Below are 13,383 nucleotides of genomic sequence, written 5' to 3' on the forward strand. Positions count from 1 at the left end.
AATATGTAGGTCACATAGATTTCCTGAGCTACTTGACCTCGTTAATTTCTTATTGTCTCGTGATAGAACTAGATCGCATCTATGTATGTATCTATATATAATAATAAATGAATGTACGTTTTGTATGTCTATAAGTTGTATAATCTAAACAAAAGTGTACCTTCTACACGTTTCTTCTACTCTTTATGATTATCAGTCTATTTTTAAGCCTAGCTTCGTAGGTTTCCCCTGGAAAAAATGATATCAAACTATATTTTTTATAATATGACCAATATTCCCATTTCCCTATAACTAGTCGAGAAAGACTGTGCTAGGAGTGGGTAAGACAATAGACCGGGGAGGGGATCGAACCACCACCCCTCGGTGATGTGTCCAACCGCTCTTACCGTTGAGCTATTGAGGCTTCATCTATTTAGCTACTACGAGTAAGTATATAAAATATCCACCACGGTGCCCCAATGCAGATTGTCGGTTAACTTTTACTGACCACTACCACGTGTTAATTATTATAACGGCTTAATATGCTCTCGGTGGTACCGGGTGTAAAATCATCAACTATCCAACTCCGAGCTGAAATTTTTTATTAAAGAATTCTTTTGAAGAAAGAAATACTCAATTTTAATAGCGACCAGCAGGCCTATTATATATCTCAGTGTACCATTGAGTTACTACATCGTTAATAATGAGTTACTACATCGTTTTTCATTGTATTTTTGTTTTTGTGATCATCTAAAATAGTTATTTCAATTACCTTAATTGGACCATTTTACATTAAGTGGTAAGGTTTTTTTGTTTCTACGATCATCTAACATGATTATTTCAATGAAACTACGTAAATCCAATTTTTCGTTAAAATAACGTTACTACCTGCAACTACAACTATTATACTAATGTTACTTTACGTAAAATGACGATAATTGTGTCATTTCCTTGAAAACAGAATGTTAGGTGATTGCAAAAACGAAAATACGATGAAAAACGATGTAGTGACTGATTACTTGAGTGGTACACCGAGTTACGTAATAACCCTGCAGGACTCCTTAATCTCGTAGCCACATGGGCGGTCTTCTACGAGTACTCTTACCTAAAGATTTGTAACTAAAAAACTGCTGAATGGATTTTCATGCGGTTTTCACCATTAGGTAGAATGATTTACGAGAAATGTTTAGGTATGTTGTTTAAGAAGGATTCACTTTAATATATGACTATGATCGTTGGAAGTGTCAGAAACAGCAAACCGCTTGAAATGAAATGAAGTGAGAAAAAGAAAGAAAAGAAAGAAAGAATGAGATTTTCTATCGATAGAACAAAACAATACATGTGATTAAATGAAATGAGAAGAAAGTACGAAAGGAAAGAAAGAATGAGAGCTTCTGTCGATAGAAAAAAACAATGCACGGTAGAATATTTCTCTTTTAGACATCTACAAGAAAATACATATGTCTTTTGTTAGGGACATTATTATTACAATTTATATTCTAATGGTCGCTTACAATGTAAGTATATACCGATTTTCTCGCGGACAAAGTCACGGTCGATCGCTAGTTTTATAATAATATCCACTTAACAGCAGCGCCTTATATAGAGTTGAAATTAATTTTATCTCTTTACAAGTCTAAATATGTCCTCAATAAGGTTTCTATGACAATACTTTACGCTATAATTTTATGATACAGTGATTATATACATTTGATTGGTTTTGCCTTCAAGCTATAAAAGCACATTCAATTAATTTTTATTCAATGATTATACAATTAAATATCATAACATATTTACTAGTACAAACTGTCACATTATATTAAACAGACCGATTTTAATCAGTACAAATCAAAATACTTAAAAGTATTTTGATTTTTTGGCTATCTGATAATTTACAGTGGAATTCATAGTCATTGTAGGGGCACCCCTAGGGGACCATTCAGACACTGAGTGTCGAATTTAACCACTATTTGTTTGAGAATTTGACACTTAGCGGGTGAATGATCCCCTGGGGTACATTGCAGTAGAATGGGAGAAATAGAACTCTAGTAACATCTCTCTTTCTGTTAAGGAACCTGTAGATTAAAAAATTGATACGGTAGATTAAAAAATCTACAGTATCAATATAGACTATACTGTAGATTAAATCTTATAATTCGATAAAGCTGGCTGCACACTCGAAAAAAGATGACGTCATGCGTCGTTTTCTCGGTCTAGGGTTGTCAAATTTTTTTACAAAAAATAAAGTTTAAGCTGGTCTATGAAGATTATTAAACAGTATTTTAGAAAAACGAACATTTTCTTTTAACATGAAAAATGCAACCATTCCACCAGTATTTTCTTATGACGTTGTCACGTTCAACTATCCTCAGTAAGCCGACTTTACAGACAACCAATTTTTTTACTGGAGCTTTTTAGAAGTACATAGCCTTGCCCAGGACATGAACCCAAGACTTCCTGATCCAAAGCTACATACGAGTATGCTAACCACTTCGAGGCGCATCGAGGCGGTTGTCCTCTATATATAAACACCCAATCATAATAAAGACATAATAATACAATGCACCGGTGACATATGTCACGAAAATTGCTCACATTCGTGACAATTTAGATGTCACGACGCCTGAGAAACGCATAGGCGTTCTATAAGGTCAGCTGTAAGGCTTCATTCGCATTGGAGAGTTGTAATATAGCCTATGACACAAATAACGTGGATTAATTTATTGGTTTATAATTATTAATTTACTAGCGGTCGCCCGCGACTTCGTCCGCGTGAGATTTAGTTTTAATAAATCCCTCGGGAACCATGCATTTTCCGACATAAAAAGTAACCTATGTGTTAATCCAGAGTAAAATTTATTTCTGTTTAAAATTTCAGCGAAATCAGTTTAGTAGTTGCAGCGTTAAAGAGTAACAAACATTCAAACAAACATCCATACAAACTTTCGCGTTTATAATATTAGTAGGATTGGTGTGGTGGTGTGATAGATAGTGGATATAACCAGCCGGGTATCGAACCCAGGACCTCCGTTTTGTAAATCCACCGCGCATACTTCTACGTCACGGAGGCCGTCAGAACAATCCTGTGGGAATACGGGGACAAAATATATGTTACCTACTGATAATTGGTTTCCATTGGTGAAAAAAATTTTTAATTCGGGTCAGGTAGTTTCAGAGCCTACTAATAATAAACATATAAAAAACTTAAACAACGTATTTATAACATTAGTTTAGACGTCGCAGTTTTTTTCATTAACTACCTACTTAAAATTAATTTAAGAGTAAATAGCTAAAATAGTTATCGTTATCAGCCGATGGACGTCCACTGCTGGGCATAGGTTCTACAAACACCTACAATCTGCATATTAAGAGAGTTTTGAACTAATTAACACTAATTAGGTGCTAAACTTAGTAACCCTGACCAGACAACAATCTTATTTGTTAAACCGTTGCAAAATGGTAACAATACTCATAAAATGAGCCTATTCAATGTTGGAAATTCGTAAACGTTTGAGCGTGGTTTGTAGTCAAGACCGAAGCAATTACAGACTTGTGGCAATTTCATTTATGTAATTCAATTTTTTTGCTAAAAAATGTACATTTTTCATCAAAAATAGGTGGGTTACACTCATGTGAACTACGCGAACAAAATATAGCCTATGATACTCACAAATAACGTGGCTTTCTAGTAGTAAAATTATCGTCAAATCCACCCTACAATGCTACAAAATTTACTTCTATAATATTACTATCGATTTCGATAAGGTATTTTAGTATAATCTCGTAGTTTTGAGGTACGACGTACCGTTATAAAACGTTTTCCTTTTTCAGAATTTTCAGGTTTTTTGTGTGTAAAATAGCACTTAAGAACAGATAACTTTTTAAAATAAAATGAAAGGACGGAATAAAATAGAATTTAAACTCATAATGCTAAGCACAATATCTTATCCACACCCATTTTTGACGGTTCGATAGACGGATTATGAATTTTGAGGGATTTTCTTTTCTCAGTTGCTAAACCAGAATTTAAATAAAAAAAATAAAAAAAAACATACATACAGCCGAACGTAGAACCTCCTCTTTTATGAAAGTCGGTTACTTTAAGTAGATAGAATTAACAATATTTTGTTAACACCAAATAGGTAATTAGGTAGTTACTACATAGCTAAAGCGTATGCAAATAACTTCTAGGAAAACATTTAAACTGTGAGTTTTCCGTCTTAACATGTTTTATGTATTAAAACAAAATTGCCTTAATGTAAAGCAGTTTACTGTCTACGAATACTTCCTTAGCTTATAAAGTTATTCAAATAACTACGAAACTATTAGAAGATCCCAATTAAAATCGACGTCCTATCCTAAACATTGTCTGTATTTTTAACAAGATTTTAAGTTGCATACAACATACTTGCAGTAGGTATATTATTTAACATAGTTTTACCTAAATGAAACAAAACTGCTTAACGTCTAAAGCACCCAAAAAAGAAGTAGTCAGCAAATTATACTAACATTATAAAACTGAAGTGTTTGTTTGTGTGTATAAAACTAGAACTTCAGGACCTCGTGATCTACAAGCGAACAAGTTAACTAAATAAACCAATGACACAATTAAAATATGGGAAGTAAAATAAAAACAAAAAATAAAAGGGCGGCTAAAGAAAGGCTACGTCCGGTAATTTTTGAAAAAAAATACAAAATTAAACGAGGAAAAAAAAAAACAAGTTAAGATCAAGGTTAGATTTAATTGCGCGAACATATCAGTAGGTAGCACTTGGTACAATTCATATTTTCCTTAATACATTCATCGATTGACAACGGTTTGTTATTATTCAACATCTTATACGGAAATGTTATATGTTAACATTATTTATATTGATTGAACTACATAATAATATAATCGAAATAAATGCATCGGTGGTGCAGTAATTAACCTATATGGCTTCGTATCACGAAGTCCCGGGTTCGGGTCCTATTTTTTTTTATTCTCTACAATTTAGCCCTTGACTTTGTAGTCAAGCCCGCTTCTATCTTAAATTGCATCATCACTTACCATCAGGTGAGGATATTTTAGGAAGAAGATGAAAATCCACGCCTACAGTTTCTACACGACATCGTACCGAAACTCTAAATCGTCTTTACCGCTAGAGAGATGATAAGCCATGACCAGAACCTTTACTACCAGAGCTTTTAAAAAAAAATTAATCGACTACAAAAACGTAATACACTAAAAAGCGATAAATAATATCGTTTGTGTTATCTACTGGTCGTTTTAAAGACGGTTGCGACGGCGACCTGAGAATCTCCGTTTTTTCTTCAGTTAAAAATAATATATGATTTTGAATTTTGGAAAAAAACCACACCGTTAAAATAAATTTGCTAGGTACTTATTATACCACTTACCTTGTAAATTTCAAAAAATCCTTTTAAGAACACAGATTTTGTACAATTAACACTAATTAAGTATTACAATAAATAAATTAGTACGAATTTATTATTATAATCATTTTATATGAATATTTAAAGTATTAACAATTTAATTATTTTTATTTATTAAATGACAGTTTTTTAACTGACCCAGTACCGAACAATGAGCTAATAGGACCCTAACTAAATCACAGCAAACCCGTCCCCAGACCCGTAAGGTTCTGCACATTTCCATTATACAACTTTCAAAAACCTTATGAATAAACTTGTATACTTTACTTTATATTATGTTTATTAAAAATTATGAGCATGTTTATTAAAAAATCTTTAAATGAGACGATCCACACTAATATAATTTTTACCAAAAAATAAAACCTGTCGAGCCAGTTTACTTTACTTTACCTGTAACGAGAACAACATGGTATAAAGACTCCTACCTATAAAGGAGCCAAAGGAGGTGGTCCAAAATTGTATGGAGCCCAGGTCCAGTCATTGTACCCTGGCGGAAATAAAAGAAGATATTATTTTTAACTATTTTTGATTATACAAATCTACGAATTTACTTTAATTCTTTCGAAATAGTATTCATTATCTCCCGAGAAATGCTATAATAATGGCGGATAGATGACGTTTCCGATGCATTAATCGATTTGACGTTTGCTATCAACTGTCATGTCATAGTTGCTCTATAATGTGCGCCATCTTGATATTACTCAAAAACTTGGGTTTTTATTTTATTTATTTCTTTTTATACAGTTAGATTTATTCACTTTAATAAATTTTAATAAATTCCTTGTATTTTTTAAATTTCAATGATACGGGGTACAGGAGTGGACCTGAAATGGACCATCATCTTCATCTTTAAATTATGACTGAACTAAATTTTTGAGTGAGTAATATCAAAAAACATGATTCAAATAAGTTAATTTAAGCTAAAAAATAATGTTCTCATGTTAACTGCCGATGACTCGTTTGTTGCAGCACTGGAGGTGCTCGTCCTCCCTGCAATTCGGGATGACCGCGGACATTGTTGAAGGCATCGCCCGGAGAGCCGCGTTCAAACAACCATAAGACTTCCACCTCCCAAACATCCCTATCTTAGATGCCAACACCCCGGTCTACTGGCCTTAGGCCCACATACTTGGGCTCATAATAGCCAACCCAAAAACCCTGGTCGTTTCCCACAGTAAGTGACTGAAACCGAAGCAGGGAGGCTAAGACCTCGGAACTGTTTACACCCACCCACATCATCACGTAGAATCCTCTTGTGAAATCCTTAGTGTCCATCCTCGCTCCAATTAATTATCAAATTCATAGGTTGCTGGATCAGATAAGGCTCGAAGGACCAAAATATGTTCAAATATGTTGGAACTTGGAATTAGTTGGCCAAATAAAATTCTTGTGCAAACTTTTCAACAAAAACGTGTATTCCTCAAGGTGAAAAAAATTTAAAGTCAAAAATTTACCAAGGTTATATCACTGACACTGACAACACTGACACATGACGTTTTACAATTTTATATTTTTAGTTTTAAGTGTCGCTACCCTTTTAGTATAAACGAACACGGAGGGTGTGTGAAAAAGATAGTCCTACCTTTGTCCAGTATCCAGCAGACCAGCAGTAATATTCCAACAATGATAATGATGATGAGCGAGAAAAACAGCGGTGAAGGTGTGTTGACACGTGTTTTCAAGGGCTGAATTATCTAGATCTGGGTTTTAAGTCCCGGGAACCACTCGAAGTTTTTCTGTCTCATTCTGAGAGGAGACTCGTGCTCAGCAGTGAGCTGAATACGGGTTGAAAATGATGACTGGGAGCAAAGTCTGCTATTGATTGCGAATGCCGTGTCGTGTGGTAATGAACACGCGCGTAATAAAGCCGAGAATGCCGCTCGATTGTGCGCCACAGCAATTGTTCGTACTATATTAAGTTATTACTTTAACACACGAGACTCCATAATTTGTAACTTTCATCCCTATATGGTCCTTGGTCCCAGGAACAAAATATTTATTCATGACCTTGACCATCCTGCTCAAATTTTGTGACTAAGTTATGAACGTAGCGAATCATGGTGGCAGAGGAGAGCCGTGATAGCCCTCTGCCTGCAAAGTGTGGGTTTGAATCCGGTCCGGGTCATGCACCTCCAACTTTTCAGTTGAGTGCATTTTAAGAAATTAAATATCATGTGTCTCAAACGGTGAAGGAAAACATCGTGAGGAAACCTGTACGCCAGAGAATTTCTTAATTCTCTGCGTGTGTGAAGTCTGCCAATCCGCATTGGGCCAGCGTGGTGGACTATTGGCCTAACCCCTCTCCTTCAGAGAGGAAACTCGAGCTCAGCAATGAGCCGTATATGGGTCGATAACGAATCCCTATATGGTCCTTGGTCCCAGGAACAAAATATTTATTCATGACCTTGACCATCCTGCTCAAGTTTTGTGACTAAATTATGAACGTAGCGAACCATGGTGCTGTGGCGTTTTTCTTGCTTTATAAATTAAATAAATTTCATTTCCATAACAAACAAGTTGTGTCAGTTTTCATTTGACCGTTAATAACTTAGTTATTAACGGTCAAATGAAAAGTGTCACAACCATACCCAGTCTACCCTATAGAGAATAGACTATACAACTTTGGCAAGACTTTGGCCCTTGGTTTGAATCAAGGATTGCGCTATGATTTTTTTTTTCTTTTTTTTCGAGAAATTCTCAGTACAGTTCTCAGAATCAGTATGGGGTTTTTAAGTTACACCCTCATGCCTCGGAAACCATGACAAACTTTATCAAATCAAACTCTAACGTGTCTTCAACCAGCAGTACAAAGGTGGGTGCTAACTCCAAATGCTATTCCCTTGTATGAGATAGGAGCTCTAAACGAGACAATTTTCTGAAAGTTATAGTAGGGTTAAGGGTTAAGGTAGGGTAATGATAAGGTTAATAAAAATACCTTTAATATTTTACGTCATTTATGTATTTGTAAGAAAGTTTTAGAGGTCCAAGTTAATTACACTTATACTTAATCGTTAAACTTTATATAAAAAAGTTGTGCGGTCGGGAGGCCCCGTCAGGAACGAAGCTCTCATTATAAGCAAAAATAAATGTTAGATATATGAAATTTGTGAATTATAAGTTATATTTAGAAAAGTCCCTGGTAAATTAAAATGACAACATTAATAACGAAATATAAAAATAAATAACATTTCCAAGTTAAACACAAATGAAACTTTAAACACAAACACACATACAACCTTAACAGTTCTTCAGTGCATGTGTTTTTGTTATGTAACGATTTTTGCCAGTTCAGCCGTTTACAAAAAATGCATTCCAAAAATATTATTTCAAATTGTTTTAACTTATCACAAAATGTAAACAAATTATGTATTGACATCACAAATACCTGTATAGATTATCACCTCCATAACTCGTAGTATCACATCAAATATAGTTCACAAAATAAATAAATATTTATAACAGGAAAATACACATTTCGATATCACATTATAGGTTAAAACTACTTTTATCATAAATTAAACAACACTTTAAAATACTGTTTAATTAATACTAAAACTTACTTAATCTAACGAACAACAGTTCATCTTCGTCACTACAGTTATTTAAGTTAGTTCAACTTTCAACGTTCCCGGGAAATAAAGTGGTAACACTAATTTCAGTCCCTACATACTTTTTCAGTAAAATTATTGTTTATTTATAGCTTTATTATGATATCTAGGCTTATTACAATAAAACATATACTCGTACATAATGAAGCAAGCATTTGAGCTTCTTCTTATTGATCTAAGTATTATTTTGCAAACAATCGTTAATTTTTAAATTTGTTAGTCCTAATTTTATTTTCCGGGAACGGTGATCTATTTATCATTCGTTCACTGTCTATGATTAGTTACGGAGTCTTCTTAACAATTCATCCACACATCAATAACAACTATCAACTATCGGAGTCAATGACAGGTTGCAGGCAAACATAAGAGCAATTATTACGTTAGGCGCAAAGTACGGAACTTTTGCCATTTATCGAATTCAACACATATATAAAATAAACATATGTATCTATTAGCTGTGAATATGATAATAAATTTGCAATGAAATAAATAAGTTAGTATTAAAAAATGAAATTATATTAGACAGTGACCGTGTTGAGTTTCTGGACAATAAGTAATAACTATTTTGTCTAATTTTAGATATTTGAAGAATTCGATTATTTCCATAACCAAATGTCAGATTGGACTAAGGGCCTGTCATAGCTAGATCTTATTCTTCTTTAACAGTAATTTTGTCAGCTCATGCCACTAGCTTAAGTATGGTAAGAACTTGTGTTACTGTGGAATTTATACCGAGGTGGCTTTAGGAGGTAGCACAGTTCAATGATCCAGATTGTAATTTGTACTAAATAAGACGTAATTTTTTGACATTTTATCAATTAAATTATTACAAAATTAATGTCCCCAGTCGCCAAATTAATAATGTTGTGGCAACCCTTCGCTAGAGACCCGTAAAGTTTCGTCTTTAAGAATTTTTTTGTAGGGTTACCACAAAATGATTAGCGATTTTTTTAAATTTATGCTTTCGTTCTAGTCGCTATACGCTTTATTGTCTAGACCGCCAACATATTTATCCGCAGGCGTTATCTCCAGGACTCTCTTCGATTTCCTATCTCTGTATTCCACTATGAAATAGAAAGTGACACCAACAATCATGCTGCCCATCAACACGTAAGTTTTAGCGCTAGTCCTCAAGTGTGGGGAGATGATGTAGGCGATGATGTATCCGACCGACTCCCACAGCCTGAAGTTGGAGAAGGCTGCCTCTTCTCTGCCAGGGAACAGAATACCGTAGTAGGCTGTGGAATGTGCAACAAAACATTAAATGATTTGATTAAGTTGATAACTTATATCGTGGTCGTGACCTTAGTTTATTAAGTATAAATAAAATACAAATCAATAAATGAGAGTGTTAAAATAGTAGATTGTTATACAAGGGGCTAAAATACCATTTTAAACGAGGTATTTTAGGCACGAGCCGTAAGGCGAGGATCGCTAAATAGAAACAGAGTTTATTAGGAGAGCCATCAAAAAGGTGACTGCAATACATACATAAATAGATAATTCTATACTATTAGATTTAATATTTGAGCTTGATATATTCACGAGCAAGGATTTAAAAAGTAAATGGATACATAATGCGTCAATTCTTGTAGCGATGCCAGAAGCGTTAGCTTTTAGCGTTTTCTGTTCTGTGTTCACGAGCATTTGGTATCGCGTAAAGTACTAATTCACCTTTATGAAGGATTCTAGGTGGCGTGGCAGTAATCTTGGTTTTAACTTCTATCATCATCATCAACAGCCTGTATTCGTCCACTGCTGGACATAGGCCTTTCCGAGAGCGCGCCACCACACACAATCCTCCGCCTTCCTTATCCAGCCACTTCCCACTACCTTCTTGATGTCGTCGGACCATCTAGCTGGAGGGCGTCCGACACTGCGTTTGCTGGTACGCGGTCTCCACTCCAGAACACATCTGCCCCAGTGGCCATCTGTTTTACGACAGATATGGCCCGCCCACTGCCACTTCAGTTTGCTAATCCTTTTTAACTACTATGGATCGACCGAAATTGATGTTAACAGTCGCCCCTCAAAAGGTCTAACGATCTTTTCGCCACTGTCCTCCGCAACCGCATTAAGTAGATACATAACTAAGGGATGACCAATAAGTTTCGTGCGGTCTATAGTTACCGTTGATCTGCACAATCCAGATAGAGTCGCAGAGTCCCCATAAGATAGCGATGATGAACATGATGTGGCTCTGGTCGTGCTGTGGCCTCCACGCCAGCAGGGCCACGAACAAACCAAAGTGCGCCACAGTGGCCACGATTATCAGCGGTAAACGACCGGTGAGCTGAAATAAAAAAAAAACTTTTTTTCTTCTGTGTTCGGTGTGTATTACATAAAAACAAGCCAATGATTTTATATTACTAGATATGCCTATAAAACCACCGCAAAAAGTGATCCGAATTTAGATACTCCACTGAGCGCACAGATGCACAATTTTGTGTTTACTTATTTATGTAAAGTAAAATAAAATATAGTTTTTACACTTCCTGAACACACAACTCGACATTGTAGACAATATTTAGGTATTATTTGTTTAAATAACTTTCCTTGTTTACTATGTAACTAAATGAAATTAAGACAATTTGCCACCTTTCGCCTCAGTTTCGACGCGCTGTGACATATCTAGTTGTATAAAATCTTTGCATATAGTCATGACTGCTTGACGTTTATTGAACACTAGCGGACGCCCGCGACTTCGTCCGCGTGAAATTCAATGTAAACTTTCAAGTCCTATTTCACGACTTTAGGGGTTGAATTTTAAAAATTCTTGAATCACATTATATTTCGTAATTTTTTATGATTTATGAACAAATTTTTAAAATTGTAACTCTAAAAATGAAGGACTTTCTATACAAACTTTCAACACCTATTTCACCCCTTTTTTATTTTATTTTCGCAATAAAAAGTATCCTATAACCTTTTCCATATTATGGTCTTAAATCGTGCCAAGTTCCGTTAGAATTCATTTAGTAGTTTCAACAGACAAAAAATGGAAAGTATTTTCGATCGATTCGATATCGATTATACATATAATGTCCCCCCACAAAAATTTCCAAAATATCTTCAATGTACAGAATGTACAAAATGTACAGAATTCGTATTACAAGTATATATTCTAGATGGCGCTAGCGTCTTTTATTATCGTCTATAGTTTTTTGTTACAAATGGTATAAGTAAAATCTCAAATTGCAAATAAAGAACAGGCACATTGCGAATGTTTCTTCGCTCGCCCAAACCCCCCCCCCCTCCCCCTTACTCAACAAGAAAAAAAACTAATAAATGTATAGAATTCGACCACTTTTTTTATAAGTATTATACCTGACCTGAGAAAAAATACATTAAGGAACTTAAGCTAACTTATCCTAATAACTATACAAATCATCAACCTTAGATATATATCCAGTCACCAAACATCCTATAGCGTCGGCTATCCCAAACGTCATCATCACGAACCCCACCATGCCTGTTCCGACGGCGCAGGACACAAACGCCTGTAACAAAAAAGAATTTTCAAAATCGGTCCATTAATGACGGAATTATCGCTGGACATACATTTAAAAAAAAACATACATACAGCCGAACCTAGAACCTCCTCCTTTTAGGAAGTCGGTTAAAAAATACATTTAACATTTTTACGAAAACCTACACTAGGAGTAAAATATTTTAAATCGTATTGCCTCGTCTAGTCTCGTCTAAAAAAAGTCAAAATTAATTTGTTTCGAATAGGCTTAGTCTACAAACACTTAGAGTTGGCAAAGACTATTTGAAAAGACTCTACTACCGGTTCGGGAGGTAGATTTCGCTCTATGAGAAGAGCCGGCATGATAATATCATGCCGGCTCTCAACTTAACAGGTATCACACTATCACACTAATATTTATTATAAAGGCGAAAGTTTGTGTGTAAGTGTGTAAGTGTGTAAGTATGTTTGTTCCTCTTTTACGTTGCGGCTACTGAAGCGATTTGGCTGAAAATAGATTTTACTCCGGATTAACACATTAGGCTACTTTTCATCCCGGAAAAATCATTAAGTGAACCGAATAGAGGGCCTAGTGGCAGTTTGATACTGTTACTGCCACGTAACGTAAACGCGAATTTCTAAGGAATTGAAACAGCGCCATCTAGTGGCACTACTGCACAACTGTTTCAAATCCATATAAATTTGCGTTTACGTCAACGTGATAGAACCAGTGTGAAAATATTGAAAACTCCCACTAATCATACAGAACGTCAGCGTCAATATACTTTTACTCTTTACAAGTCAGGCCTTGACTACAATCTCATCTGATGGTAAGTGATGATGCAATCTAAGATGGACGGGCTAACTTGTTAGGAGTAGCATGAAAATCTA

General features: G+C 35.0%; 3 protein-coding genes across 6 annotated transcripts in view; 1 reads left to right on the forward strand and 2 right to left on the reverse strand.

Annotated features, from left to right (window-relative positions):
* The window catches only part of LOC112048233 (UNC93-like protein), a 23,401-nt gene extending 17,803 nt beyond the window's left edge, over positions 1–5,598 (reverse strand). The window contains exon 1 of the mRNA XM_024085694.2: positions 5,380–5,598. The gene's annotated coding sequence lies outside the window, so the exon portion shown is untranslated. The remainder of the gene's footprint in view (positions 1–5,379) is intronic.
* LOC112048200 (AH receptor-interacting protein) overlaps positions 1–13,383 on the forward strand; it is a 100,315-nt gene that overhangs the window by 9,126 nt on the left and 77,806 nt on the right. The gene's annotated exons all lie outside the window — the stretch shown is intronic.
* LOC112048213 (UNC93-like protein) overlaps positions 8,352–13,383 on the reverse strand; it is a 42,194-nt gene continuing 37,162 nt past the window's right edge. For all 4 annotated transcript variants that reach the window (XM_024085667.2, XM_052885450.1, XM_024085669.2 and 1 more), the window contains 3 exons: positions 12,419–12,523; positions 11,154–11,316; positions 8,352–10,261 (listed from right to left, as the gene is read on the reverse strand). In XM_024085667.2, the coding sequence (XP_023941435.2) occupies positions 9,993–10,261; positions 11,154–11,316; positions 12,419–12,523 (537 nt within the window). In that variant the 3' untranslated portion in view covers positions 8,352–9,992. The remainder of the gene's footprint in view (positions 10,262–11,153; positions 11,317–12,418; positions 12,524–13,383) is intronic.

This window comes from Bicyclus anynana, chromosome 14, assembly GCF_947172395.1.
Source record: "Bicyclus anynana chromosome 14, ilBicAnyn1.1, whole genome shotgun sequence".
NCBI classification, from domain to species: Eukaryota; Metazoa; Arthropoda; class Insecta; order Lepidoptera; family Nymphalidae; genus Bicyclus; species Bicyclus anynana.